Raw genomic sequence first — 26,599 nt, forward strand, 5'->3', positions numbered from 1 at the left:
GTTGTTCAGGAAAATAGGAGGAGGGAGAGATACTGGCTATCTTTGCCATCCTGAATTCTTTGTAAAGTAATAAAGGCAGGATACCCATAAATAGAGGGACGCGGTGGCTCAGTGGGTTAGGACGCTGAGCTGGTCAATCAGATGGTCGGCAGTTTGGCGGGTCGAATCCCGAGTGCCGCGTAACAGAGCGAGCGCCTGTTACTTGTCCCAGCTTCTGCCAACCTAGCAGTTCGAAAGCACGTAAAAATGCAAGTAGAAAAATAGGGACCACTATGGTGGGAAAGTAACAGCGTTCCGTGCGCCTTTGGCGTCTAGTCATGCCGGCCACATGACCACGGAGACGTCCTCGGACAAGCGCCGGCTCTTCGGTTTTGAAACGGAGATGAGCACCGGCCCCTAGAGTTGGAAACGACTAGCACGCATGTGCGGGGAAACCTTTACCTTTACCTTTACCTTACCCATAAAATAAACTGAATGGACATTTGCCCCTCCTTAGGGGCAAGTAGGAAAGATGCTACCGTCGAAATTGGCGGCTTTGTTTATGGGTCTCCTCCTAGCCCCGTCCCCTGGCCAAGAACGGACAGCCTGGCATACGATCAGCTTTCCCGCCTCCGGCAGGGGGGGCTGGAATAGAAGACCTCTAAGGTCCCTTCCAGCCGCATTGGTTCTTTGAGTAAAGACAGCTTCCTCTCTGACGGGATGGCGGGCTGAAAGAAGCTCTCTCTGGAGGAAAAGTCTCCCGTTTCTGAAAAGTTGCCAACTTGCCAGAGAAGAGTTAATGAGCCTGGCCATTTGCAAGCTGGAGAACTTCCTGGTTGGCTCCAGCCAAGGCTGAATCCAACTTCACTTCAGCAAACAGGTGATGGACGGGTCTCCTTCCCGCCAGCCAGCGTCTTAGCCCTCCGCTCTCCCTTTTCTCTTTCTCCAGAGCGCCCACAAGACGAGGGAGCCGCTTTAAAAACCCGGGTTTTTGCTGGAGCGATGTGAAGAAAAACTCCTGGAACATCAAGGTAAGTGTCCGGAGGAAAACCTGAGTTTCGTTTCAAAAGCGTCCCGCCCTTGTTCTTGCACAGGAGAACATGCAACTCTCCCCCCCCCCACTGGCCTTTTTTTTTTTTTTTTACAAGCAGGCAAGTCTTTTTTAAATAAGATTAGCAGAGCAGGGGGCTTGCAAAGAAAGTGGGGAGGAGGCTCTTTCATCCCCCTCCTCCTGGTTTGAAAAATTCTGATTTGGGGCGATTGTTGTCTCCCTCCCTCCCTCCCCGCCCTGGCCAATTTTTCTCGTAGCTTCAGATGGTTGTTGAGCCTTGCCTAAAATTGCAACCCCATATGGGAGTCCAAAGCTCGGGTTGCGTTCACACAACAGCCCCCCCCCCGCCTTGTTTTAACTTAGTGAGGCTTTCTGCACCCTTTCTCGGTGTGTGTGTGTGTGCGTGTGCGCGTGTGCGCGGCAGAAAAATCCTGATTAATTGAATCGAGTTGTGTATGTTTACTTAAGTCTGGGCAAAGGTACTGGGTGAACTCAAAAGCCAGGAATGCCAACTACGAAGGAAGCCCGGCGAATTATCTCGAAATAAACAATGATTGAATGTTCCAGTTTAGAATGGCATGCCAAGTGGGGCTTAAAAATAACTTTACTTGGGTTCTGAAAGCCAGCCTCGACTTTCCCTTCAGAAGGAAATAAAACTCTGGAGAACGCTATATTATGGAGTGGAGAAAATGGATTGAGTATATCCAGAACAAATATGGGACTAAAAAGTTTCATGTAGCATTTGAATAAGTCTTTCCTTCTTTTCTCTTTTTTTTTCTCTTTTTTATATATTTTATATTAATAGTGTTTGTAGTTATCCTATATGAGCTAGAGAGTGATAGATTTTAGAGTTTATGGTTGTTAGCATATGGTTGTTTATGATTCTTTTTTTTTTGTTTTTTATACCTTGTACTTAGCTCTGGGAAGTCGGGGGGGGGGGGGAGGGGGGGAGGGGTAAGGAGGGAGGGATAGGGGAGGGGTAGGGGGGTTTGTTAAAGACAAAATGTATAATAAAACTTTTCAATAAAAAAAAAAAACTCTGGAGGCACAAATTTGTTTTTTGTTTTTTTTTGTAGCCCAGGAGAACGGAGTCATTTTTTCCCCCTTTGCAACTGTGGGTCATTGTTAAAAATGGCACTCCGGCAGGCTGTTTATGTCAGATAATAATAATAATAATAATAATAATAATAATAATAATAATAATAATAATAATAATAATAATATAATAATAATAATAATAATAATAATAATAATAATAATAATAATAATAATAATAATAATAATAATAATAAGTAGTAGAAGTAGAAGTAGTAGTAGTAGTAGTAGTATAGTAGTTGGAAGGAAGGGACCTTGGAGGTCATCTAGTTCAGCCCCCTGCTCAGGCAGAAAACCCTATACCATTTCAGACAACAACTGGTTGTCCAGTCTCTTCTTAAAAACCTCCTGTGTTGGAGCATTCACCGCTTCTGGAGGCAGGTTGTTCCACTGGTTAATTGTTCTAACAGTCAGGAAGTTTCTCCTTAGTTCCAGGATGCATTCTGGGATGCTCGGTTTGCACTCGGTACATGCTTTGAAGGGACGCGGTGGCTCAGTGGGTTAGGACGCTGAGCTTGTCGATCAGAAGGTCGGCAGTTTGGCGGGTCGAATCCCGAGTGCCGCGTAGCAGAGTGAGCGCCTGTTACTCGTCCCAGCTTCTGCCAACCTAGAAGTTGGAAAGCACATAAAAATGCAAGTAGAAAAATAGGGACCACTACGGTGGGAAGGGAACAGCGTTCCGTGTGCCTTTGGCGTCTAGTCATGCCGGCCACATGACCACGGAGACGTCCTCGGACAAGCGCTGGCTCTTCGGCTTTGAAACGGAGATGAGCACCGGCCCCTAGAGTTGGAAACGACTAGCACGCATGTGCGGGGGAACCTTTACCTTTTTACCTTTTACATGCTTTGAGCAACTCTTCTTTACGAACAAGGGCTCTGACCTGCAGAAGAAATTCAGCTGTTTTTTGTTTTTGTTTTTTTAATAAGGACCAGAGCCGGTCAGGATCGAACTGCTGACAGTCGGCAGAATTTGCCTGCAATATGTTGGGACGGATTGCAGCAGTGAAAATGAATGTCCTGCCTAAATTTTTATTTCTATTTCAAATGATACCGATTCTTAAGAAAGATTCTAATTTGGAGGAATGGCAGCGAGGTATCAATAAATTTGTTTGGGCAGGGAAAAAGCCACGAGTTAAACTTAAGATTATGCAGGATACTCGTGAGAGAGGTGGGCTTAAAATGCCTAATCTTAAATTATATTATGAAGCTGCTGCATTAGTAGGAATAAGTGATTGGATTAATTTGACACAGAAGAGATTATTAAATCTTGAGGGCCATGATTTGTTGTTTGGCTGGCATGCATATTTGTTGTATGACAAGAAGGTAGACAATGTGTTTAGAGTGCATATTTTAAGACAGGCATTGCTGAGAGTTTGGAAGAAGTACAGACATAAGCTAGGTTGCAAGATACCATTGTGGGCAATTCCAAAACACGCAATAGAAAATATACATGCTGGTTTCAAACATGACGTGACTACGTACAAGGAGATTCTCAGTTTGGAAAGAAATGTATGGTGTTTGAAATCATATAGCCTCTTGCGAGAAGAGAAGGTTGTTCAAAACTGGTTCCAATATACTCAGTTACGGGCCAGGTGGAAAGAAGATCAGAAAAATGGTTTTACAATGACTGATGAAAATTTGATAAAGCAAATTAGAAATCAGGGACCGGCACATATTAAACGGATATATCTTGCATTGATAGAGATTGATTCAGAAACAGAACTTGTTAAGGATTGTATGATAAAATGGGCCCAAAACATCCAGGAAGTTATTACAATGGACACGTGGGAAAAGATTTGGGTGAGGAACGTAAAATTTACACAAGCTCAAAATTTAAGAGAAAACTTTTACAAAATGTTTTATAGATGGCATTTAGATCCTAAAAAGCTCGCAAGTATGTATCCGAATTATCAGCCTAAATGTTGGAGGTGCGGTGATGAAGATGCAACATATTTTCATATATGGTGGACATGTAAAAAGGTTAAGGCCTTTTGGATCAAAGTTTGGTGGAACATGCAGAAGATTTTTAAACAGAGGATAAAGTTTTGTCCGCAACTTTTTTTGTTGGGAATAATTACAGATGCTACAGTTGTGGACACTAAGTTGATGTTGAATTTAATTACGGCAGCAAGACTCTTGATAGGTCAGTATTGGAAGAAAGAGGAATTGCCGTCTATAGAAGAGTGGACTTTAAAGGTTTCCGACCTGGCAGAGATGGCGAAGATTTCGGCCTATTTGAAAGATCACTCGCAAGAACGCTATATTATGGAATGGAGAAAATGGATTGAGTTTATCCAGAATAAGTATAGGGTTAAGAAGTTTTATGTAGCATTTGAATAAGTCTTCTTTCTTTTTCTTTTTTTTTTTCTTTTAGTTTTTTTTTAATATATATATTTAATATTATTAAGGTTTGTTTCATCCTATATAAGCTAGAGAGTGATGGATTTTAGAGCTTATAGTTGTTAGTATATGATTGTTTATGATTGGTTTTCTTTATATATACCTTGTATTTAGCTCTGGGAAGTCGGGGGGGGGGAGGGGGGAGGGGGGAGAGGTAGGGGGGGAGGGTGAAGGGAGGGGGAGGGGGTTTTTTAAAGAAAAATTGTATGTTAAAACTTTTCAATAAAAAAAAAGAATTTGCCTGCAATACTGCATTCTCACCACTGCCCCACCAGGGCTCCAGCCTAATAGGGTTTTCTGTGGTATTTGTCCTCTCTGTTCCGAGTTCAAGTCCGGGCTTGGTCGTTGGGATCGCTGTTTGGCTTTGGACCAGCCGTGATCTTGCAGTTGCTCTCCCTCGGAAGGTGGTGGTGTGGATCAAAATAAGGGAAGAAAAGGAAGGATGTATTTGCAGCGGAGGAAAAGAGACATATGTCTCCAACAAATGAATTAATGCATAAAATTAGCTACAGAAGAGAATTATTTGTAGCTCAGGGTTGAACTGGGGTGGTGGTCCTTGGTGCTCTCTGAGCTGGGTGGTTTTCTTGCAGACGTTTCATGACCCAACTAGGCAACATCATCAGTGTTACAAGGGAGAGGAGGAAGAGGAGGAGGAGGATCGTGGGGTCCTTGGTGCTCTCTGAGCTTGGAGGTTTCCTTGCAGACGTTTCATGACCCAACTAGGCAACATCATCAGTGTTAGAAGGGAGTGGGGTTTGCAGAGGAGGAGGAGGAGGAGGAGGAGTAAGAGGACTGTGGGGTCCTTGGTGGTTTCTGAGCTTAGATGTTTCCTTGCAGACGTTTCATGACCCTACTAGGTATTATCATCAGTGCTAGAAGGCAGGAAGAGGAGGAGGACTGTGGGGTCCTTGGTGGTTTCTGAGCTTGGAGGTTTCCTTGCAGATGTTTCATGACCCAACTAGGTAACACCATCAGTGCTAGAAGGGAGGGGGGGGGTTGCTGTCTCTTACCATACAAGTGGTTTGACTTGCAAACGTTGGTGCGGATGTGGTTTTTTTTCTTCGTAGCTCCTTGATTTAGGGAACTACTTAATTAGGGAATTACCTAATTATGGAACTTTAGCTGTTGTGCTCTCTTGAGCTTGGTGGTTTCCTTGCAGATGTTTCAAGGCCCACCTAAGCAACATCATCATTGCTAGTGATGTTACTGATTACGGTTCTGTTACTTACTATAGCACTGATGATGTTACCTAGGTGGGTCATGAAACTCCGGCAAGGAAACCACCAAGCTCAGAGGTTCGCATCAGCTAGCACCAAGGACCCATGGGTGGCCCTCTTCCTCCTCCTCCCCCTCCTCTTCCTCCTCCTCCCTCCCCTCCCAGCATTGATGAATGAGTTATCTAGTAGAATCGTGAAACATCTACAAGAAAACAACCAAACTCAGAAAGCACCAAGGAACCACAGTTCTCCTCCTTCTCCCTACTTCCTTCCCTCCCAGCAATGATGACGTTACCTAGTTGGGTCATGAAACATCTGCAAGGAAACATCCAAGCTCAGAGACCACCGAGGACCCCACAGCCCTCCTCCTCCTCCTCCCTTCTACCTTCCCTGCCGCCCTTCCAGCACTGATGATGTTACCTAGTTGGGTCATGAAACATCTACAAGAAAATGACCAAGCTTAGAGAGCACCAAGGAACCACAGTTCTCCTCCTCCTCCTCCTCCTCCTCCTCCTCCTCCTCCTCCCAGCAAATTCTCTCCCTTCCAGCACTGATGATGTTACCTAGTTGGGTCATGAAACATCTACAACAAAGTGACCAAACTTAGAAAGCAACCACAGTTCTCCTCCTTCTCCTCCTCCTCCTCCTCCTCCTCCTCCTCCTCCTCCTCCTCCTCCTCCTCCTCTCTTCTCTCCCCCCCTTCCAGCACCGATGACGTTACCTAGTTGGGCCATGAACCATCATCTACAAGAAAGCCACCCAGCTCAGAGAGCACCAAGGGACCCCACGTGTATCAACTTGTCAATCCCCTGTTGAATTCTTGCTTCGAAAGGGATCGGAGTCTAGAACCCAAGCAGTTCTAGAGTATGATCTGTGCTCCTCGGCGCCCCGGCATTTCTTTAGAAATTTGACGTTTGTGGGGTTCACGGATCGCAGGCCTTGGAAGTCGACTTGAGTCAGCTCCTTGAGGGTTGGGCTTGCAAAAGGATCAACCGATCTGGCAGCAGATCGGCGGAATGGAGTCACCGGTTAGGGACCTCGGGTTTGTAGGGTGGAGTTGTTGACTTGATCCAGAGAGCTTGATCCCAAAGGATTGCTGAGAGAAGACGATAAACAATTGCATCAGCCGCAGTGTACCAAACAGGAGAAAAGCCACTTGAGGAAGGAAAAGGGCGTTATTGATGTATTATTTATTAGGAAAAATTTTTTTGCGGCTGCCCGTTTTCACGGTGACTCCGTGCAGCTTAGAACAACAACAAAAAACAAAACAAAACCCCCAATATCAGGATTTGAACTCGCCCTCCCCCGCTTTCCGTCCCGATGCCTTTAACCACTAGGGTCCAAATTGGTTTTCTCTTCGCTCTGGATCCCCTGTTAGATGGCACCCATTCTCGCATTTTCTGGGCTTGGCTAGATTCGAATGCAAGACAGTAACAGTGCCCCCCCCGCCGCCGCCCCTGTGGCAACAACAATCAAGCCAATCACTTGATGGGCTCTTTGGGGTCCCCAGGCTGAGTGGCAGAACCAGGTCTTCAGGGACCTCCGCACGGTTGATGTTCCACAGGGAAGGAGCCACCACGGAGAAGGCCCTTTTTGTGTCCACCAGATGGACCCCCCTTAGGAGTGGGGTCTCGTAACATCTCAGGATAACAGAATAACAGAGTTGGAAGGGACCTTGGAGGTCTTCTAGTCCAACCCCCTGCTCAGGCAGGAAACCCTACACCAGGGTTAGGCAACCTTGGCTCTTTTATGACTGGTGGACTTCAACTCCCAGAATTCCTGAGCCAGCCATGCTGAGGGGAAAGGGAGAGGTTTCCAAGCTGAGCCATGCTGGCTGAGGAATTCTTGGAGTTGAAGTCCACGAGTCATAAAAGAGCCAAGGTTGCCTGCCCCTGGCCTAGGCCTAGGCTGCTCTATGACTCATGGACTTCAACTCCCAGAATTCCTGAGCCAGCCACGCTGAGGGGAAAGGGAGAGGCTTCCAAGCTGAGCCATGCTGGCTCAGGAATTCTGGGAGTTGAAGCCCACGAGTCACAAAAGAGCCAAGGTGGCCTACCCCAGACCTAACCTATACCATTCCAGACAAATGGCTGTCCACCCTCTTCTTAAAAGCCTCCAGTGATGGAGTACCTACAACTTCTGGTGGCAAGTTGTTCCACTGGTTAATAGTTCTCACGGTTAGGAAGTTTCTCCTTAGTTCCAGGTTGCTTCTCTCCTTGATTAGTTTCCATCCGTCGTTTCTTCTCCTGCCTTCAGGGGCTTTGGAGAATAGGTGGACCCCGTCTTCTTTGGGGGAGCCCCTCCAGTATTGGAAGACTGCTACCGTGTCCCCAGTAGGCCTTCAGATCTGGTTATTGCAGAGTTTAGCAGCTAATGGTGACAAGGCTTTGACTCATGATGTTGGATTCTGAAAACTTAGAACATAGAATAATAGGTTGGAAGGGACCTTGGAGGTCATCTAGTCCAACCCCTTGCTCTGGCAGGAAACCCTATGCCATTTCAGACAAATGGCTGTCCAGTCTCTTCTTGAAAACTTCCAGTGTTGGAGCATTCACCGCTTCTGGTGGCAGGTGGTTCCACTGGTTCATTGTTCTCACTGTCAGGAAGTTTCTCCTTAGTTCCAGGTTGCTTCTTTCCTTGGTTAGTTTCCATCCGTCGCTTCTTGTCCTGCCTTCTGGGGCTTTGGAGAATAGCTTGACTGGGGTCAGGTGATTCCCCTTTTGCGACCTTCTGACAACTTAACAACAAGCCTGCTCCTAACTTCGCAACCTCAGTGATTTACTTCACAATCGTGGCCGGTAAAGTCGTAAAAACGGGGCAAAACTCACCGAACAAATGTCTCACTTAGCAACAGAAATTTTTTTTGGGGGGGGGTCAGTCGTAAGCCGAGGACTATCTGGATACGGTTTCTAATTGCAGGTTTTCTTCCTTTCTGGCTCTCCCTCAGCGTCTCACCCACCCCGATAAATTGCAGCATTCCCCCCCCTGCTTCTTTTTCCTGGTGCCGGACCAGGAGGGTGTGGGTGAGAACTGGATTGCTGCCCTTGAAAATCTGTAAACCTAGTTAATGAGAAACCGGCCTTGCGTTCCCAGCAGGGGGGGGGGGAGCTAAAGCCGTCTGGGGGAATGTTTGCAATTTTACTTAAAGAGGGTGCAAACTTTGCACGTTCGTGCGAATGCAGTGTGTCTTTTCCTGTTCTCTCAGGAGCTTGGGATTTGGGAAAATGCGGCCGTTTTGGCTTGCTGGCCTCAGTTGCCCTGTTGTGTTGTTTTGTTATTTGTGAACTATCTTCGTTTATTTATTTTTTAAATAAATAAATCAAGACTGCGAACAGGCCCAACGTACGTCTTCGTCCTCTTGTCAACACAACAACAACAACAACAACCCTGTGAGGTGGGTTGGGCTGAGAGAGAGAGAGGGAGTAGTCCAAAGTTGTTTTTCATCTTAGGCGGGACTAGAGCTCACCGTCTCCTGGTGATTGGCCCAGAGTCATCCAACCGGCTTTCGTGCATAAGGCAGGACTAGAACTCATTGCCTCGGCCACCGGTTCATACTTACGACGGATGCCATGCCCCGGGGGGGTGTCACGTGATCCTCTTTTTGCGACCTTCGGTCAAGCCAGCTCAGCGGGGAAGCTGGACTCACTTCCTCACCTTGTTACTCATTGGACCGCTGCAGAGATTCACTTAACGACCGTGGCGAGGAAGGTCGTAAAGCAGGGCAAAATTCACTCAATCGCTGGTTCGTACTTACGACGCTTGCTTTCTCCCAAGATCACGTGATCCCTGTCCTGACGAGCAAAATCCCTGGGGGGAACCAGATCCACGTCCCCTCCGTCTTGCTAACTCATCGACCGCCGTGATTCGCTTAACAGCCGTGTCAGAGAAGGTCGTAAAATGGGGCCAAACTGACTTAACAAATGCCTCGCTTAAGGACAGAAATTTTGGCCTCCATTGCGGTGGTACTTCGAGGACTCCCTGAATTAAAACGGGGCCTTTCCAGGAGAAAAATATAGGCAGGTGAACCTATTTATTTATTTAGAATAGAATAGAGTTGGAAGGGACCTTGGAGGTCTTCAATAATAATAATAATAATAATAATAATAATAATAATAATAATAATAATAATATTAATAATAATAATAATAATAATAATAATAATAATAATAATAATAATAATAATAATAATAAAGTTAGAAGGGAACTTGGAGGTCATCTAGTCCAACCCCCTGCCCAGGCAGGAAATCCTATGCCATTTCATTCTAGTCCAGCTCCCAGCTTAATCAGGAGAACCTATACCATCTCGGACAAGTGACTGTCTAGCCCACAGGTCTGCAACTCGTGGCTCCGGAGCCGCATACGGCTCTTTTAGCCGTCTCCTGCGGCTCCCAGTCCTCTGCCATGTGCAGTCCCCCCCCCCCCAAAAAAAAGTGGGACTAAAGAAGTTCAACCAATCAATTCAAATATGCAGGGTAGGTGCATATCTCGCCTTGGCTCCACTCTTCAGTCAAACCCTGTTCTGCGCATGCACGCATGTACGCGCATGCGCACACATTTTTTGCGGCTCCCAGTTTTTCCTTTTGTGAGGGAACCGGTTCCGAGTGGCTCTTTCACTGTTTCAGGTTGCTGACCCCTGGTCTAGCCTCTTCCTAAAAATCTCCAGTGATGGAGCGCCAACGATTTCTGGTGGCGAGCTGTTCCACTGGTTGATTGTCCTCACTGTTAGGAAGTTTCTCCTTAATTCCAGGTTGCTTCTCTCTTTGTTCAGTTTCCAACCATTGTTTCTCGTCCTTCCCTCTGGTGCTTTGGAGAATAACGTGACCCCCCCTCTTCTTTGTGGCAGCCCCTCGAATACCGGAACGCTGCTATCGTGTCTCCCCTATTTCTTCTTTTCTTCAGACTAGCCAGACCCAAATCCCGCAGCCGTTCTTCGTATGGTTTAGTCTCCAGGCCTTGGATCATCTTAGTTGCTCTTCTGTGAATTTTTTCCCAAACCCTCCACATCTTTTTTGTGATACGGTGATCAAAATTGGCTGCAGTATTCCAGGTGTTTGCCTCACTAGGGTTTTATTTTTAAGGTTCTTAGTTTCTGGGACGGGGTGAGGGGGGCAACATCAAACACGGGAAACGTACAATGCTCCCTTTCTCTTCACGTGACCTGCTAAACTTTGCAAAACCGGCTGGAGCTGAGCCCGCCTTGTCTACCAGGAACCGGTCAAAGAACGACGGCTTTGACGCTGAAATATTTCTAGTGTTTTGGCACTCGGCCACGCTCGGCTTTTGTTCCTGGTTCAGGGTAAGCCGAGGGGACGAGGGACGCGGTGAAATAGGAGGAAGACGCAACTAGGAGGAAGGGCCTCCCTCAGGCAGTCCCCGACTTACAGCGGTTCATTTAGTGACCGTCCAAAGTTACAACAGCACCCGGCACCGTTTCTCAGGCTTACGGACCTTTGTAGCATTCCCCACGATCACGCGATTGAAATTCAGACGCTCGGCAGTTGATTCATACTTACGACCGTTCAATTCTCCCGAGGTCACGTGGTCCCCTTTTGTGTCCTTCTGAAAAGCAAAGTCAAGGGGAGAAAGCTAGATTCATTTAACAACCAGGTTACTGATTTATCAGCCGCGGTGCTTCACTTAAGAAGTGTGGCGAGAAAGGTCGTAAAAATGGGGCAAAACTCACCTTAAAACAGTCCTTGACCACAATGGAAGCCAAAGTTTTTGTGGAGGCCATCTGTTGTCATAGCTGCCTTGGGTGCAACTCCAAAACAATTGGGACACTTGAACACCCTCGGCATTGACACAATCCCCATCGGTCAATTGCAGAAGGCTGCTTGACTCGAAACAGCTGATCTCCTGTGATGAGACCTTTAACACCATCAAACATCCACATCTGCCTATCCCAGGCCCTTGGAAAGGACTCATTTGGTGGGTTAAAAATGCCAAATCCAGTCTAAACATCTGGCTGACCACGTAAGAAACCAGAATGATAACCGCTGGCATTGACAAATTCACCATCAGTCAATTGCAGAAGGCAGCTTTACGCAGAACAGCTTACATCCTGTGACGATAACCTCTAACACAGGGGTGTCAAACTGTCGGCCCACAGGCTGGTTGCGTCATACGGAGGCCGCACCCACCCCAGCTCCGGCAGTGCAAAAAAAGTCACAATATGTCGCTACACAACACATGGCGAGTTTGACACCCGTGCTCTAAAACCATCAAACATCCACATCTGCCTATCCCAGGTCCTTGGGAAGGGCTTGAGAGATGGACGGAAATGCCAGATCCAGTCTAAACATCTGGCTGTGTAACAAACCATAATAATAACCACTGGCATTGACAAAATCCCCATCGGTCAATTGCAGAAGGCATCTTGACTCGGAACAGCTGATATCCTGCGATGGATACCTCTAACACAGGGGTCCCCATCCCCGGTCCGTGGACCGGTACTGGGCTGTGGCCTGCCAGCAACCGGTCCGCACAAACAAGCAAAGCCCCATCTGCGGGATGCAGGCAGCACACAAAACCACGCGCTCTCCGGTCCGTGGAAAAACTTCTTTCCACGGAACTGGTTCCTGGTGCCCAAAAGGTCGGGGACCTGTGCTCTAACACCATCAAATGTCCACATCTGCCTATCCCAGGTCCCTGGGAAGGACTCAGTTGGCGGGTAAAAATGCCAAAATCAATCAGTCAATCAGAATAGACCTGGAAGGTTGACTTTGGGCCAATCACCAGGAGATGGTGAGTTCTAGTCCCGCCTTAGGCATGAAAGCCAGCCAGCTGGGTGAATCTCTAGGCCAGGGGTAGGCAACCTTGGCTCTTTTATGACTCGTGGACTTCAACTCCCAGAATTCCTGAGCCAGCCAACATGGCTCAGCTTGGAAACCTTTCCCTTTCCCCTCAGCGTGGCTGGCTCAGGAATTCTGGGAGTTGAAGTCCACAAGTCATGAAGGGGCCTAGGCCTAGGCCAGGGGTAGGCAACCTTGGCTCTTTTATGACTCGTGGACTTCAACTCCCAGAATTCCTGAGCCAGCCAACATGGCTCAGCTTGGAAACCTCTCCCTTTCCCCTCAGCGTGGTTGGCTCAGGAATTCTGGGAGTTGAAGTCCACGAGTCATGAAGGGGCCTAGGCCTAGGCCAGGGGTAGGCAACCTTGGCTCTTTTATGACTCGTGTACTTCAACTTCCAGAATTCCTGAGCCAGCCAACATGGCTCAGCTTGGAAACCTCTCCCTTTCCCCTCAGCGTGGCTGGCTCAGGAATTCTGGGAGTTGAAGTCCACAAGTCATGAAGGGGCCTAGGCCTAGGCCAGGGGTAGGCAACCTTGGCTCTTTTATGACTCGTGGACTTCAACTTCCAGAATTCCTGAGCCAGCCAACATGGCTCAGCTTGGAAACCTCTCCCCTTTCCCCTCAGCGTGGCTGGCTCAGGAATTCTGGGAGTTGAAGTCCACGAATCATAAAAGAGGCAAGGTTGCCTACCCCTGCTCTAGGGCCATCCCACCTCACAAGATTGTTGTGGTGGGGGAAATAAAGGGAGAAATCAGCATTAAGCTCTGTTTGCTGCCTCAAGTTATTTATCAAAACAATAAAGGCAGAAGAAAAATAAATCAAATTAAAAAGTTGTTCTTATAAGATCATCCAATCTCCGAAGATTTTATTTTTTTTCCTCCCCTCAGGACCTACATAGTCAAATATAGCCTGGATGTAAAGGACAGGGGGCAGTGAGGACAAGGAAGAACGTTTTTGGCTTTTTCTCTCATTGCCATTGTTATTATTGTATAGAGTCGTTGGTTTCAATCAGTGTCAGTCTTAATTGTCTGTTGTCTTGGAATGGCTTCCACCCATGGGCGACGCAAGCCAGAAGCGCAATGTTGTTTTCCAGACAAGGAAAACCCACAATTATCTCATTATTGGCGCAGAAGGGACACAAACAAGTCTCTTGTGTTTTATTTCCTCCCTTTTCTTTCCGTACAAATCGGAGGCTTTCAAGGAGCTCCCAAACTCACTGGTGAATTTAATAATAATAATAATAATAATAATAATAATAATAATAATAATAATAATAATAATAATAATAATAATAATAATAATAATAATAATAATAATAATATTGCAATTTGGGGAGGGGGATTCCTTTTAATTCCTCCAGAGTTACTCAAATCAGGCCTCAGGGTGGGGGGAATAAATAAGATACAGGTAAAATAAATAAGTAAATAAAAAGCAACGAAGAACGCTTGCAAGAATTGGGTACAACTAATCTAGAGAAAAGAAGGAGTCGGGGGGGGGACACGATAGCAGAATTCTAGTATTTGAGGGGGTGCCACAAAGAAGAGGGGGGGGTCAACCTGATTTTCCAGAGAACCTGAAGGCAGAACAAGAAGCAACAGATGGAAACTAATCAAGGAGAGAAGCAACCTGGAATTAAGGAGAAACTTCCTAGCAGTGAGGAAAATTGGAATTGGGTATGTGTAGTTTAACGAAGAGAAGAGTGAGGGGGGACATGATAGCAGTCTTCCAATATCTCAGGGGCTGCCCCAAAGAAGAGGGAGTCAAGCTCTTCTCCAAAGCGCCTGAAGGCAGGACAAGAAGCAACGGATGGAAACTAGTCAAGGAGAGAAGCAACCTAGAACTAAGGAGAAACTTCCTGACAGTTAGAACAATTAACCAGTGGAACTACCTGCCTCCAGAGGTGGTGAATGCTCCAACACTGGACATTTTTAAGAAGAGACTGGACACTCATTTGTCTGAAATGGTATAAGGTTTCCTGCCTGAGCAGGGGGTTGGACTAGATGATCTCCAAGGTCCCTTCCAACTTCTTCTTCTTCTTCTTCTTCTTCTTCTTCTTCTTCTTCTTCTTCTTCTAATAATAATAATAATAATAATAATAATAATAATAATAATAATAATAATAATAATAATAATAACCAGTGGAACTGTTTGCCACCAGAGGTTGTGGGTGCTTCATCACTGGAAGTTTTTAAGAAGAGACTAGACAGCCACTTGTCTGAAATGGTACAGCGTCTCCTGCTTGAGCAGGGGGTTAGTCTAGAAGACCTCCAAGGTCCCTTCCAGCTTTATTCTGATTAAGAAAGCGAATACAGGCTAAAATATCCCTCTTCCCCTTTGAAATCCTAAAGAATTTCTTGTCAAAAATGTTGTGGAATATATATATATATGTGTGTGTGTGTGTGTGTGTGTGTGTGTGTGTGTATGTATATGTATATACATATATATACATATATATACACATACACACACACACACACACACACACACATACATACATACATACATATATATATATATATATATATATATATATATATATATATATATATATATAGGGACGCGGTGGCTCAGTGGGTTAGGACGCTGAGCTTGTCGATCGGAAGGTCGGCAGTTTGGCGGGTCGAATCCCGAGTGCCGCATAACAGAGTGAGTGCCTGTTACTCGTCCCAGCTTCTGCCAACCTAGCAGTTCGAAAGCACGTAAAAATGCAAGTAGAAAAATAGGGACCACTACGGTGGGAAGGTAACAGCGTTCCGTGCGCCTTTGGCGTCTAGTCATGCCGGCCACATGACCACGGAGACGTCCTCGGACAAGCGCTGGCTCTTCGGCTTTGAAACGGAGATGAGCACCGGCCCCTGGAGTCGGAAACGACTAGCACGCATGTGCGGGGGAACCTTTACCTTTACCTTATATACATATACATATACATATACATATACATATACATATACATATACATATACATATACATATACATATACATATACATATACATATACATATACATATACATATATATATATATATATATATATATATATATATATATATATATATATATATATATATATATATATATATATATATATATATATATATATTTGTCCTGGAAATGTTGAAACCCTGCGGAAAAAAATTCTTTTGTGCCCCCCCCCCTTTTTTTAAAATCCCCTGTGAGTAAAGAAAGATCATGAGGAATATCGATAAATTTGTACTGGGAGTCCTTGACTTAGGATGGTTCATTCAATGACCATTCACAGTTACAATGGCAGTGAAAAAAGGGACTGTTTTTCACACACGACCATTTCAACTTCCTCAGGGTCACGCGATCGTAATCCAGATGCCGGGCAACTGACTCATACTTATGACGGTCGCCATGTCCCTGGGCTCACCTGATCCCCTTTTGCGACCTTCTGACGAGCAAAGTCAATGGGGGGGGGGCAAGATTCACTTAATGACAGGTTACCCACCGATCAACTGCCGGGATTCAGTGTGGCAAGAAAGGTTGTAAAATGGGCCCAAAATGGACCCTTAACTAATGTCTCACTTAACAACAGGCTCAATTGTGGCCATTGAGGACTAGCTACCTGGCCAAAAGAAAAAGGGAGTTTTGAGTTTCGCTTGAACATTTGAAAGGGGGGGGTGAATTAGGAAAGCAAATAACTCTCAATTCAGCCCCCCCCCCACCGAAAGAGCCACTGAGATTAGCGTCAATAAAAGAAAAGCACTTTTTCTCCTTTTTTTTTAAAAAAAAATCTCTTTGAATGGGTGTTTGGAAACCCGATGCCTCTAGAGTGGGGAGGGGCCGGTTAAATATCCACGGTTGATTTAGTGGAGTTTTGTGAAGTTAAATCCTGCCCAGGTTCAGCCAAAGAAAACAAAAGCATTCCGGATAAAAGCGGTAATTAAAAAAAGGGGGGGAAAGATTCTCTTGCTAATTGTGTTGGAATTAGGAAGAATTTAGACTTCCGGGATGGCTTTGCTAGAACGATCCGGCCTTTCGTCTTGGCCAGGTTGAGCGGCCAGGAGGAAGTCAGATCTCAGATTTAACACGGGGCAGCAAAATAAGGCAAGCAAGAGGCTAGTCCTCTGCGAGGGTAAGGAATCATCTTCAAACCACCGAGCTTGGAGAGCACCAAGGACCCCACAGTCCTCCTCCTCCCCCCCACACAATCCCTCTCCCTTCTAGCACTGATGACGTTCCCTAGTTGGGTCATGAAACGTCTGCAAGAAAGCCACCAAGCTCAGAGAGCACCAAGGACCCCACAGTCATTGTCGTCATCGTCGTCGTCGTCCTCCTCCTCTGCAAACCCCACTCCCTTCTAGCAATGATGACGTTCCCTAGTTGGGTCATGAAACGTCCGCAAGAAAGCCACCCAGCTGAGAGAGCACACAGGACCCCACAGTCTTCCTCCTCCTCCTCCTCCTCCTCCTCCTCCTCCTCCTCCTCTCCTCAAACCCCCCTCCCTTCTAGCACTGATGATGTTCCCTAGTTGGGTCATGAAACGTCCGCAAGAAAGCCACCCAGCTGAGAGAGCACCCAGGACCCCACAGTCTTCCTCCTCCTCCTCCTCCTCCTCCTCCTCCTCCTCCTCCTCCTCCTCCTCCTCCTCTCCTCAAACCCCCCTCCCTTCTAGCACTGATGACGTTCCCTAGTTGGGTCATGAAACGTCCGCAAGAAAGCCACCGAGCTGACAAGAGCACCCACGACCCCTCCTTTCAATCCTGAGCTACAAATATTCTCTTCTAAAAGCAGATTAATCCTTATCCTCCCAATCTAGCTTTGGGAGCTCTTGTTTTCCGGCCCTTATGTTTCTTTAATGCTCACTCTTGCGTAGCAAAAAATAGCATTTTTCCCCCTCCTCAGTGCTCTCTCTCTCTTCTTTTTTTCTTTTTTTTTGGCTTTCCCCCCCCCCTCTCTCTCCTCCAGGTCCGCCATGGCCAAACTAGAGACCCTCTCCATCCTGAGTGATGCCAGCTACCACAGCCAGGAGACCTTTCACGCCTTCCACCCCAGGAGCTCCGAGTCCACCTTGCAGAGCACCGTGGGCAGCGGAGTCCCTCACGAAAAGGATTTTGCCACGAAGAGCCTGGGCAGCAGGCCTCAGAACAGCCACCCGCAGCTGGACGGGAGCCGGAGTAGCTACTCTCTCTCCACGCGCCACGCTGGGGAGGAGAAGGCCGGCAAGGCGGAGAAGGTCTCCACTGCCATCTACATCAACGGGGACTCGCGCAAGAGCGAGAAGGGAAAGGCCGACGTTTGTGGGAATGTGGCGGCCAACAACGAGAAGAACATGCCTCCCCCACTGCCCCAGTACAGAGAAGCCAATAAACCACCAAAGATGTTGCCAGTCTCTGGCAAACTGGACCAGGTGATTGTCCGTCTTCAGAGAAGAAAAATAAAGAGTTGGAAGGGAACTTGGAGGTCTTCTAGTCCAACCCCTATGATGATGGTTGGTTCTTTGCCAGTCACATAAAACTGGTGGGGGACTATAGCCCCCTTTACGGCTTGTGGACTTCAACTCCCATGCTGGCTGAGGAATTCTGGGAGTTGAAGTCCACAAGTTATAAAGGGGCCACAGTTCCCTCATGCTGGCTAAGGAATTCTGGGAGTTGAAGTCCACGAGTCATAAAGGGGCCACAGTTCCCTCATGCTGGCTGAGGAATTCTGGGAGTTGAAGTCATAAAGGAGCCACAGTTCCCCGCCACTGATCTAACTTGTTGCTTTTTATTTATTAAATTTATTTGCTGCCCATCTTGTTTCCAAGCGGCTTTATAAGCAGCTGGCTGAGGGATTCTGGGAGTTGAAGTCCACTCCTCTTGAAGTTTATATCAGGGGTCTTCAAACTCGGCCCTTTTATGACTCGTGGACTTCAACTCCCAGAATTCCTCAGCCAGGCACGCTGGCTGAGGGATTCTGGGAGTTGAAGTCCATGAATCATAAAAGGGCCGAGTTTGAAGACCCCTGCGCTAAACGAACGGTTGTTAAGTCCATGACTACCTGTAAATGTAATAAACGAAGAAGCAAATTCTCTTTCATAAATTTAATGAATCCATAGAGAAAGGAAATTCTGCTTTATTTGCTGTCTTCTTTTTTTTCTCCCTTTCAGAATACCGAGCCCTTACTTAGACCTTCAGCCTTTAAGCCAGTGGTTCCTAAAAACTTCCATTCCATGCAAAACCTGTGCCCACCGCAGAACAACGGCGTGGCCACCGAGAACCGAAAGACTTTAAACCACACGCACAGCAATAGTCCCGCCCCGGTCAAAAGCGGCTTGGAGAAGGCCAGCCTTAACAGGACTAGCAACCCAGGAGGTGGTCTCTCCGATTCTGGCCGTAACTCTTTAACCAGCTTGCCCACCTACGGCACGGGCTACAGCCAGCACGTGGGTCCCATGAGCGCCTCCACCAGTCACATCAACCGCATCGGGACCACCTACGGCGAGAAGAACGCCGTGGGATACGGGATATCTACCTCAGACAGCGGCCGATCTTCCACCAAAAGCACGTCTTCGTTTAGCCGACTCAACCATCTCAACGAGACGCTGCCTTTCCACTCGCCTTCCACGGACGACATCATCGAAGACCTGGAGAACCGGCTGTGGGAGAAGGAGCAGGAGGTCCTCCAGATGAGGAGGAACCTCGACAAGAGCGAGACGGCCATCTACCAGGTCTTTGAGGAGAAGCAGAAGATTTGGGAGCGGGAGATGGAAGAGCTGAGGCAGAACTACGCCAACAAGATTCAGCAAGTCTCCAAGAAGGCCCAGAGGGCTCAACAAGCGCTGCAGCTCCAGATCTTTAAGCTCCAGCAGGAGAAGAAGAAGCTCCAGGATGACGTGGCTCAACTCCTTCAACAGCGGGAAGAGCTGGAGAAGAAATTTGTGGCCTTCAAGAAAGAGCAGGCCGAGTTCCTTCCCAAGATTGAAGAGACCCGATGGGAGGTGAGCCTCAACCAGGGTCAACACCAAACAAGGGATCCAACCAACGTTGTGAGTGGTCTCCTCGACAGCCCGTAGTAGTTTTGAGAAGAAGGGTTCCTCTTCTTCTCCTTCCTCTTCCAACTACAGGTAGTCCTCACCTTACGACCGTTCATTCAGCCACCCAGGGGCTCCTACACACCCCTGAGGCACCGTCTGCTCAATGGCAACAAGGGGGGCCAGGATTGCGCAGGTGGTGTGATGAGTACAACGATGGTTAAAGTCAGCTGAGCTTCTCCATCATCCAGGTCAGGGTTGTCCCAAAGGTGTTTTTTTGGGGGGGAGGCAACGAGACTTCCTCGTTTTTCTTTGAAGAGGTTTCCCTTCTCATCCCAGAAGCTTCTTTGGCTCCGACTTCTTCCCCACCATCCCGTCGGAGCCGAAGAAGCTTCTGGGATGAGAAGCGAAACGTCTTCAAAGAAAATCGAGAAAATCCGATTGCACTCCTGAAAAAAAGCACCTTTGGGAGCACAATGACGTACGGCCATAATTCTAGGCTCAACGATGGTCGTAACTTGAGGACCACTTGCAGGTGGAGATAATTCACCACGATGTAAAAAAGATGTTGAGAGTCTAGAAAGAGTGCAGAGAAGAGCAACAAAGATGATCAGGGGACTGGAGGCTGAAACATATGAGGAACGGTTGATGGAATTGGGTATGTCTAGTTTAATGAAGAGAAGGACGAGGGGGGACAGGATAGCAGTGTTCCAACATCTCAGGGGCTGCCCCAAAGAAGAGGGAGTCAAGCTATTCTCCAAAGCACCTGAAGGCAGGACAAGAAGCAACGGATGGAAACTAGTCAAGGAGAGAAGCAACCTAGAACTAAGGAGAAACTTCCTGACAGTGAGGACAATTAACCAGCGGAACAACCTGCCTCCAGAATTGGTGAAGGCTCCAACACTGGAAGTTTTTAAGAAGAGACTGGACAGCCATTTGTCTGACATGGTATAGGGTTTCCTGCCTGAGCAGGGGGTTGGACTAGATGACCTCCAAGGTCCCTTCCAACTTTTATTATTATTATTATTATTATTATTATTATTATTATTATTATTATTATTATTATTATTATTATGTCACGTTAGAGTGCTGTGCATGCGGTGTCTCTACGGCAAGCCAACCCTTTGTTCAGGCAGGAAACCCTATACCATTTCAGACAAATGGCTGTCCAGTTTCTTCTTAAATACTTCCAGTGTTGGAACCCATGCAGGTGTTCTTCGACTTACGACTGGTCAAAATTACAACGGACCTCATCTCTCGGGGTTATTGCTAAGCACATTGATTTGTGCTTTAAATTGTAAGCCGCCCTGAGTCTTCGGAGAAGGGCGGGATATAAATGGGATTAAAATAAATAAAAATAAAATAAATAAATTTATGACCCGGTTTCAAAGTTCCGATGGCTGCTCCCCCAGGAACATGGCCGTACGGCAGGAACATAGCCATAGCGACCGACTCCCATTTACAATCGTTTGCTGTGATCACGCGACTGCTGAACAACTGCAATGGCTACTTAACTTTGAAGCAACCCCTCCCCTTACAGAGATCAGAATCAGAATAGAGCCGGAAGGGACCTTGGAGGTCTTCTAGTCCAGCCCCCTGCTCAAGCAGGAGAACCTACACTATCTCAGACAGGTGATTTTTTAAAAAAACTCCAGGGGCGAAGCACCCACAACTTCTGGAGCCAAGTAGTTCCACTGGTTAATTGTTCTCACTGTCAGGAAGTTTCTCCTTAATTCCAGGTTGCTTCTCTCCCGGATGAGTTTCCATCCGTTGCTTCTTGTCTTGCCTTCAGGTGCTTTGGGAAATAAGTTGAGCCCCCCCTCTTCTTTCTGGGGGGTTCCTCAAATACTGTAAGACTGCTGTCATGTCCCCCACCCCTAGTCCTTTTTTTTTCTCTAGACTGGCCATACTCAGGTCCTGCAACGCTTCTTCTTCGTATGTTTTTCGTCTCCAGGCCTTTAATTATCTTCGTTGCTCTTCTTTGTACTGTGATGGGATGTATTGCATTGCATTCCTTTAATAGCCACTGTAAAAAAAAAAAGCTCATAAAATCAAGACAGTCGTGTAGGCCAGGGACCCCCCCCCCAACCTTTTGGGCAGCAGGCAGCGGTTCCATGGAGAAAGGTGTTTCCGTGGACTGGAGGGGCCGTGGTTTCGCACGCTGCCTCCATCCCGTTTCTGTGGCCTGTTTTCTGTTTTCTGAGAGTTGGGGGGACCCCAGACATAACCGTAGTGGCCAAAATTGTGGAAACCCGTTTGGGCAAAGCGTGCAGTAGAAACGCCAGCTTTGGTTAATTTTCCACCAGTTTTTCTTCTCGTTTCTTTACCACTGTAGCCTTGTTCAGTGAATCGAGACTATTTTACGTCGCTTTCTGGGCGACCGGTCAACTCTTTGCACCGTTGCTTTAATTTTATTTCGTTTTACAAGCTCACTAAGTGAAAGAACACACACAAAGAAAAACCCCAACCGACTTGATAAGCGATCACGTAAACACACTGACAAATGTCCTCCTCTCAGCTTCAATACACGGCATCAGTCACTGGATCCTACTGTGATCTGATTGGCTCGATGCCGAAACAAGATGACGCCCGATTGGCTGTCTAAATGCTCGTGCTCATTGGCTACGATCAGACGAAGGAAAGCGACCCGAGATCAACCTAAGCAAGTTGTGCTTCGTTTTTCCGGTGATTTGGCTGTAACTTTTCATAGAATACAGGACAGATAGTTGAACAAACGTTGTTGAATTACGTTCTCGATTATCTTTCCATTGATATATAATTTTATGGCACTACTCCAAAAAAAAAAAAAGTGGTGTTATTAGCCACCAAACCTCAAAAATACACTTTCCCCAAAAGGTGTCCACAATTTTGGCCACTACTGTAGGTGACCCGCTTTGCAACCCTAGCGACTTATGAATATGATGTACCGGTTCCATCACGGTCGTCACTCAAGGACTACTTATATTGGCCGTGATAAACTACAGGCAGTCCTTGACTTACCACGGTTCGCTTAGTGACCGAAGTTACAGCGGCACTGGAAAAAGTCACTGGTGACCGTTTTTCACACTTGTGGCCGTTGCAGGCTCTCCATGGTCACGTGATTGACATTCGGATGCTTCACCGCTGACTCACATTTATGACGGTCTCAGTGTTCCCGGGGACAGGTGATTCCCCCTTTTGTGACCTGACAAGCAAAGCCGTATGGGGAAGCCAGATTAACTTGACAACCGTCTGACTAATTTAACAATTGCAGTGATTCCCTTAGTAACTCTGGCAAGAAAAGTCGTCAGATGGGGCAAAACTCACCTAACAAATTTAGCAATATAAATCTTGGGCTCAATTGTAGTCATAAGTTGAGGACTTCCTGTATGGGATAGGAAAAGTTCTGTTAATTCAGGATTTGGTCATTCTGCTGATCCGCTAATGGTGTAGTTCAGGGGTCCTCAACCTTGGCAACTTTAAGCCTTGTGGACTTCAACTCCCAGAATTCCTCAGCCAGGTTTTCAAACTTGGCAACTTTAAACCTTGTGGACTTCAACTCCCAGAATTCCTCAGCCAGGTCTTCAACCTTGGCAACTTTAAGCCTTGTGGACTTCAACTCCCAGAATTCCTCAGCCAGGTCTTCAACCTTGGCAACTTTAAGCCTTGTGGACTTCAACTCCTAGAATTCTTGAGGGCTGGCTGCGGAATTCTGGGAATTGAAGTCCACAAGACTTAAAGTTGCCAAAGTTGAGGACCCCTGGTTGTAGATGGTTGCTTAGAGAAGTCCCCAAACTTTGGGGCACCAGGGACCGGTTCCGTGGAGAAAGGTTTTTCCATGGACCGGAGAGTGCGCGGTTTTGTGTGCTGCCTGCATCCTACGGATGGGGTTTTGTTTGTGTCGACCAGCTGCTGGCATGCCATGGCCCTGGTACCGGTCCACAGACCAGGGGTTGTAGAACAGAACATCATCAGAGTTGGAAGGGACCTTAGAGGTCATCTAGTCTAACCCCCCTGCTCAGGCAGGAGACCCTCTACCATTCCAGACAAATGGCTGTCCAGTCTCTTCTTAAAACCCTCCAATGTTGGGATCACCCACAACTTCTGAAGCTGTTCCACTAAATAATTATTTTAGTGTCGGGAAATTTCTCCTTTTTCCTAGGTTGGTCCACTCCTTGGTTAGTTTCCATCTGTTGCTTCTTGTCCTGCCTTCAGGGGCTTTGGAGAATAGCTTGACTCCCTCTTCTTTGGGGCAGCCCCTGAGATACTGGAAGATTGCTATCATGTCCCCCCTAGTCCTTCTTTTCATTAAACTAGACATACCGAATTCCTTGCAACCGTTCTTCGTATGTTTTAGCCTCCAGCCTTCTAAATATCTTTGTTGCTCTTCTCCGCACTCTTTCTAGAATCTCAACATCTTTTTAATATCGTGGCAACCAAAACTGGATGCCGTATTCCAAGTGTGGCCTTACGAAGGTATTATAAAGTGGTACTAACACTTCATGTGATCTTGATTTTATCCTTCTGTTAATGCATCTAGGGCAGGGGTGGGTAACTCTGGCCCTTTTATGACTTGTGGACTTCAACTCCCAGAATTCCTGAGACAGCTTGGGGCTATGGTTCCTCATGCTGGCTCAGGAACTCCACAAGTCATGAAGGAGCCACATTTCCCCATACCGGCTCAGGAATTCTGGGAATTGTAGTCCACAAGTCATGAAGGGGCCATAATTCCCCATGCTGGCTCAGGAATTCTGGGAGTTGAGGTCCACAAGTCACAAAGGACCCATGGTTCCCCACCCCTGATCTAGGGTCTAATCTGATTAAAGGAGCCCAGGGATACCATCAGGTGATTATAGGACCTCACAAGGGCTCCGTTTGTCTCCTGTACAGATCTGAAACTACATTTGGTCATGCCCAGGAACTGACTTTGTTTAAGACAGGGGTCTTCAGACTTGGCCCTTTTATGACTCCTGAACTTCAACTCCCAGAATTCCTCAGCCAAGCACGCTGGCTGAGGAATTCTGGGAGCTGAAGTCCCCTCCTCTTAAAGTCTATATAAGGGGTCTTCAAACTTGGCCCTTTGATGACTCGTGGACTTCAACTCCCAGAATTCCTCAGCCAGGCACGCTGGCTGAGGAATTCTGGGAGCTGAAGTCCCCTCCTCTTAAAGTCTATATAAGGGGTCTTCAAACTTGGCCCTTTGATGACTCGTGGACTTCAACTCCCAGAATTCCTCAGCCAGGCACGCTGGCTGAGGAATTCTGGGAGTTGAAGTCCACTCCTGTTAAAGTCTATATCAGGGGTCTTGGCCCTTTGATGACTTGTGGACTTCAACTCCCAGAATTCCTCAGCCAGGCACGCTGGCTAAGGAATTCTGGGAGTTGAAGTCCACTCCTCTTAAAGTCTATATCAGGGGTCTTCCAACTGGGCCCTTTGATGACTCGTGGACTTCAGCTCCCAGAATTCCTCAGCCAGGCACGCTGGCTGAGGAATTCTGGGAGCTGAAGTCCACTCCTCTTAAAGTCTATATCAGGGGTCTTCAAAATTGGCCCTTTGATGACTCGTGGACTTCAACTCCCAGACTTCCTCAGCCAGACATGCTGGCTGAGGAATTCTAGGAGTTGAAGTCCACGAGTCATCAAAGGGCCGCGTTTGGAGACCCCCCTGCTTTAAGATGTCACCTCACGGGAATCTCTCTCTCTTCCAGGTGTGCCAAAAGGCCGGCGAGATTTCCCTGCTGAAGCAACAGCTGAAGGACTCTCAAGCTGACGTCTCCCAAAAGCTGAGCGAGATCGTTGGGCTGCGTAGCCAACTCAAAGAAGGCCAGAGCTTCCTCAGAGAGAAGGATGAGCAGTTCTTGACGCTGAAGGACTCCTACAGCACCAAAAGCGTCAGCCTGGACTTCTGCGAGAACGAGCTGCAGCTGAAAATGGACGAGGTCCAGATGTTGCGGGAGAAGCTCAGCCAGTGTGAGCTGGAAGTCTCCAATTTGAAGCAGACGCTGGCCCAGCTGGGAGGACACCCCAACCACGTCCCTTCGGAGCTGCCCGAGAAGCTCGCCAGGGACCCCTTGGCCTGCGAGAGCGACGAGGCCAAGATGAAGCGACAGAGCGAGGAGAACCTCAACGCCTTGAGAAGGGAGGTGGAGAGGCTCCAGGGGGAGCTGAAAGCCGAGCGCCAGTTGCGGGAGCAGCAAATTTTGGATTTTGAGGAGGAGCGTTGCACGTGGCAAGTGGAGAAAGGGAAAGTCATCAAGTACCAGAAGCAACTGCAGTTGAACTACGTGGAGATGTATCAGAAGAACCAACTTCTGGAGCACAAGGTGAACGAGATGGCCAACAAGGCCACCAGCCTCGCCCACGCCGACGAAAAGAAAACGTGGACTCCATCCCGTCTGGAAAGAATAGAGTCCACGGAAATCTAAAGAAAGAACCGAGGCATTTTGAGTACGTTTTCTTTCTTTCTTTTTTCTAATTACGGTGCCTGTCGTTCAGCTGGAGATCTTCCCAAGTAGAACATGTGACGTAACCAGCAGCATAAATCTTTGCACTTGGCCCCTCAGACATAACTTTGGTGCTCTACAAATTACTTTTATTGGCGGTGGGGGGGGGGCGGGGGGAAGCCACAGGTATACTTTTTGTGTTCCAGGGATGGTTTGACACCAGGAGTACTTTTTGCGTGATGTGGTTTTTTTCCTTTCTTTTTGTTGCTGTTGTTGTTGTTACGACTCCATTAGCCAACGCACTACAATCTCGGCTCCCTTCTGAAATGCCTTATGTGGCATGTTTAGCTCTCTGGCGTCCTTGATGCTCTCTCTGAGCCAGGTTGTGTCCTTGCAGACGTTTCCTGACCCAACTTTCCTTCGGGAAAGGGCGGTATATAAATTCAATAAAATAAAAAAAATAAATAAATAACTAGGTAGCACCCTCAGTGCTTCGAGGGGTAAAACAGGGCAGGAGGAATCCCAACTAGCAGTCAGAAGACATGATGTAAATCAGGGGGTGTCAAACTGCCGGCCCGCGGGCCGGATGCATCACGCCGAAACCGCGCCCACCCCATTGCCGGCAATGGAGGAAAAAAATTCGCGATGCGTCACGTCAGGTGACATTGC

General features: G+C 47.3%; 1 protein-coding gene across 4 annotated transcripts; it reads left to right on the forward strand.

The window, feature by feature from the left end:
- The first annotated feature begins 863 nt into the window (after positions 1-863).
- On the forward strand, positions 864-26,069 carry LZTS3 (leucine zipper tumor suppressor family member 3). Of its 4 annotated transcripts, none has more exons than XM_081332189.1 (4): positions 864-1,010; positions 17,466-17,907; positions 18,646-19,524; positions 25,196-26,069. In XM_081332189.1, the coding sequence occupies exons 2-4, from the start codon at positions 17,473-17,475 to the stop codon at positions 25,910-25,912; spliced, it is 2,031 nt and encodes a 676-aa protein (XP_081188315.1). In that variant the 5' UTR covers positions 864-1,010; positions 17,466-17,472; the 3' UTR covers positions 25,913-26,069. The 4 variants fall into 4 exon arrangements, with proteins under 4 accessions (XP_081188315.1, XP_081188317.1, XP_081188318.1 ...); XM_081332191.1 differs by having other exon boundaries at positions 18,646-19,476; positions 25,163-26,069; XM_081332192.1 differs by having other exon boundaries at positions 18,646-19,476.
- Positions 26,070-26,599: the final 530 nt, after the last annotated feature.

This window comes from Vipera berus (assembly GCF_964194415.1).
Source record: "Vipera berus genome assembly, chromosome: 7".
Taxonomy (NCBI): Eukaryota; Metazoa; Chordata; class Lepidosauria; order Squamata; family Viperidae; genus Vipera; species Vipera berus.

Excerpts from the sequence above, each read along its gene's own strand:
- LZTS3 (XM_081332189.1), top strand. The coding sequence starts at position 17,473 with ATGGCCAAACTAGAGACCCTCTCCATCCTGAGTGATGCCAGCTACCAC. Across the intron at positions 17,908-18,645 it reads TCTCTGGCAAACTGGACCAG|AATACCGAGCCCTTACTTAG; the intron begins GTGATTGTCCGT and ends TCTCCCTTTCAG. Across the intron at positions 19,525-25,195 it reads CAAGGGATCCAACCAACGTT|GTGTGCCAAAAGGCCGGCGA; the intron begins GTGAGTGGTCTC and ends TCTCTCTTCCAG.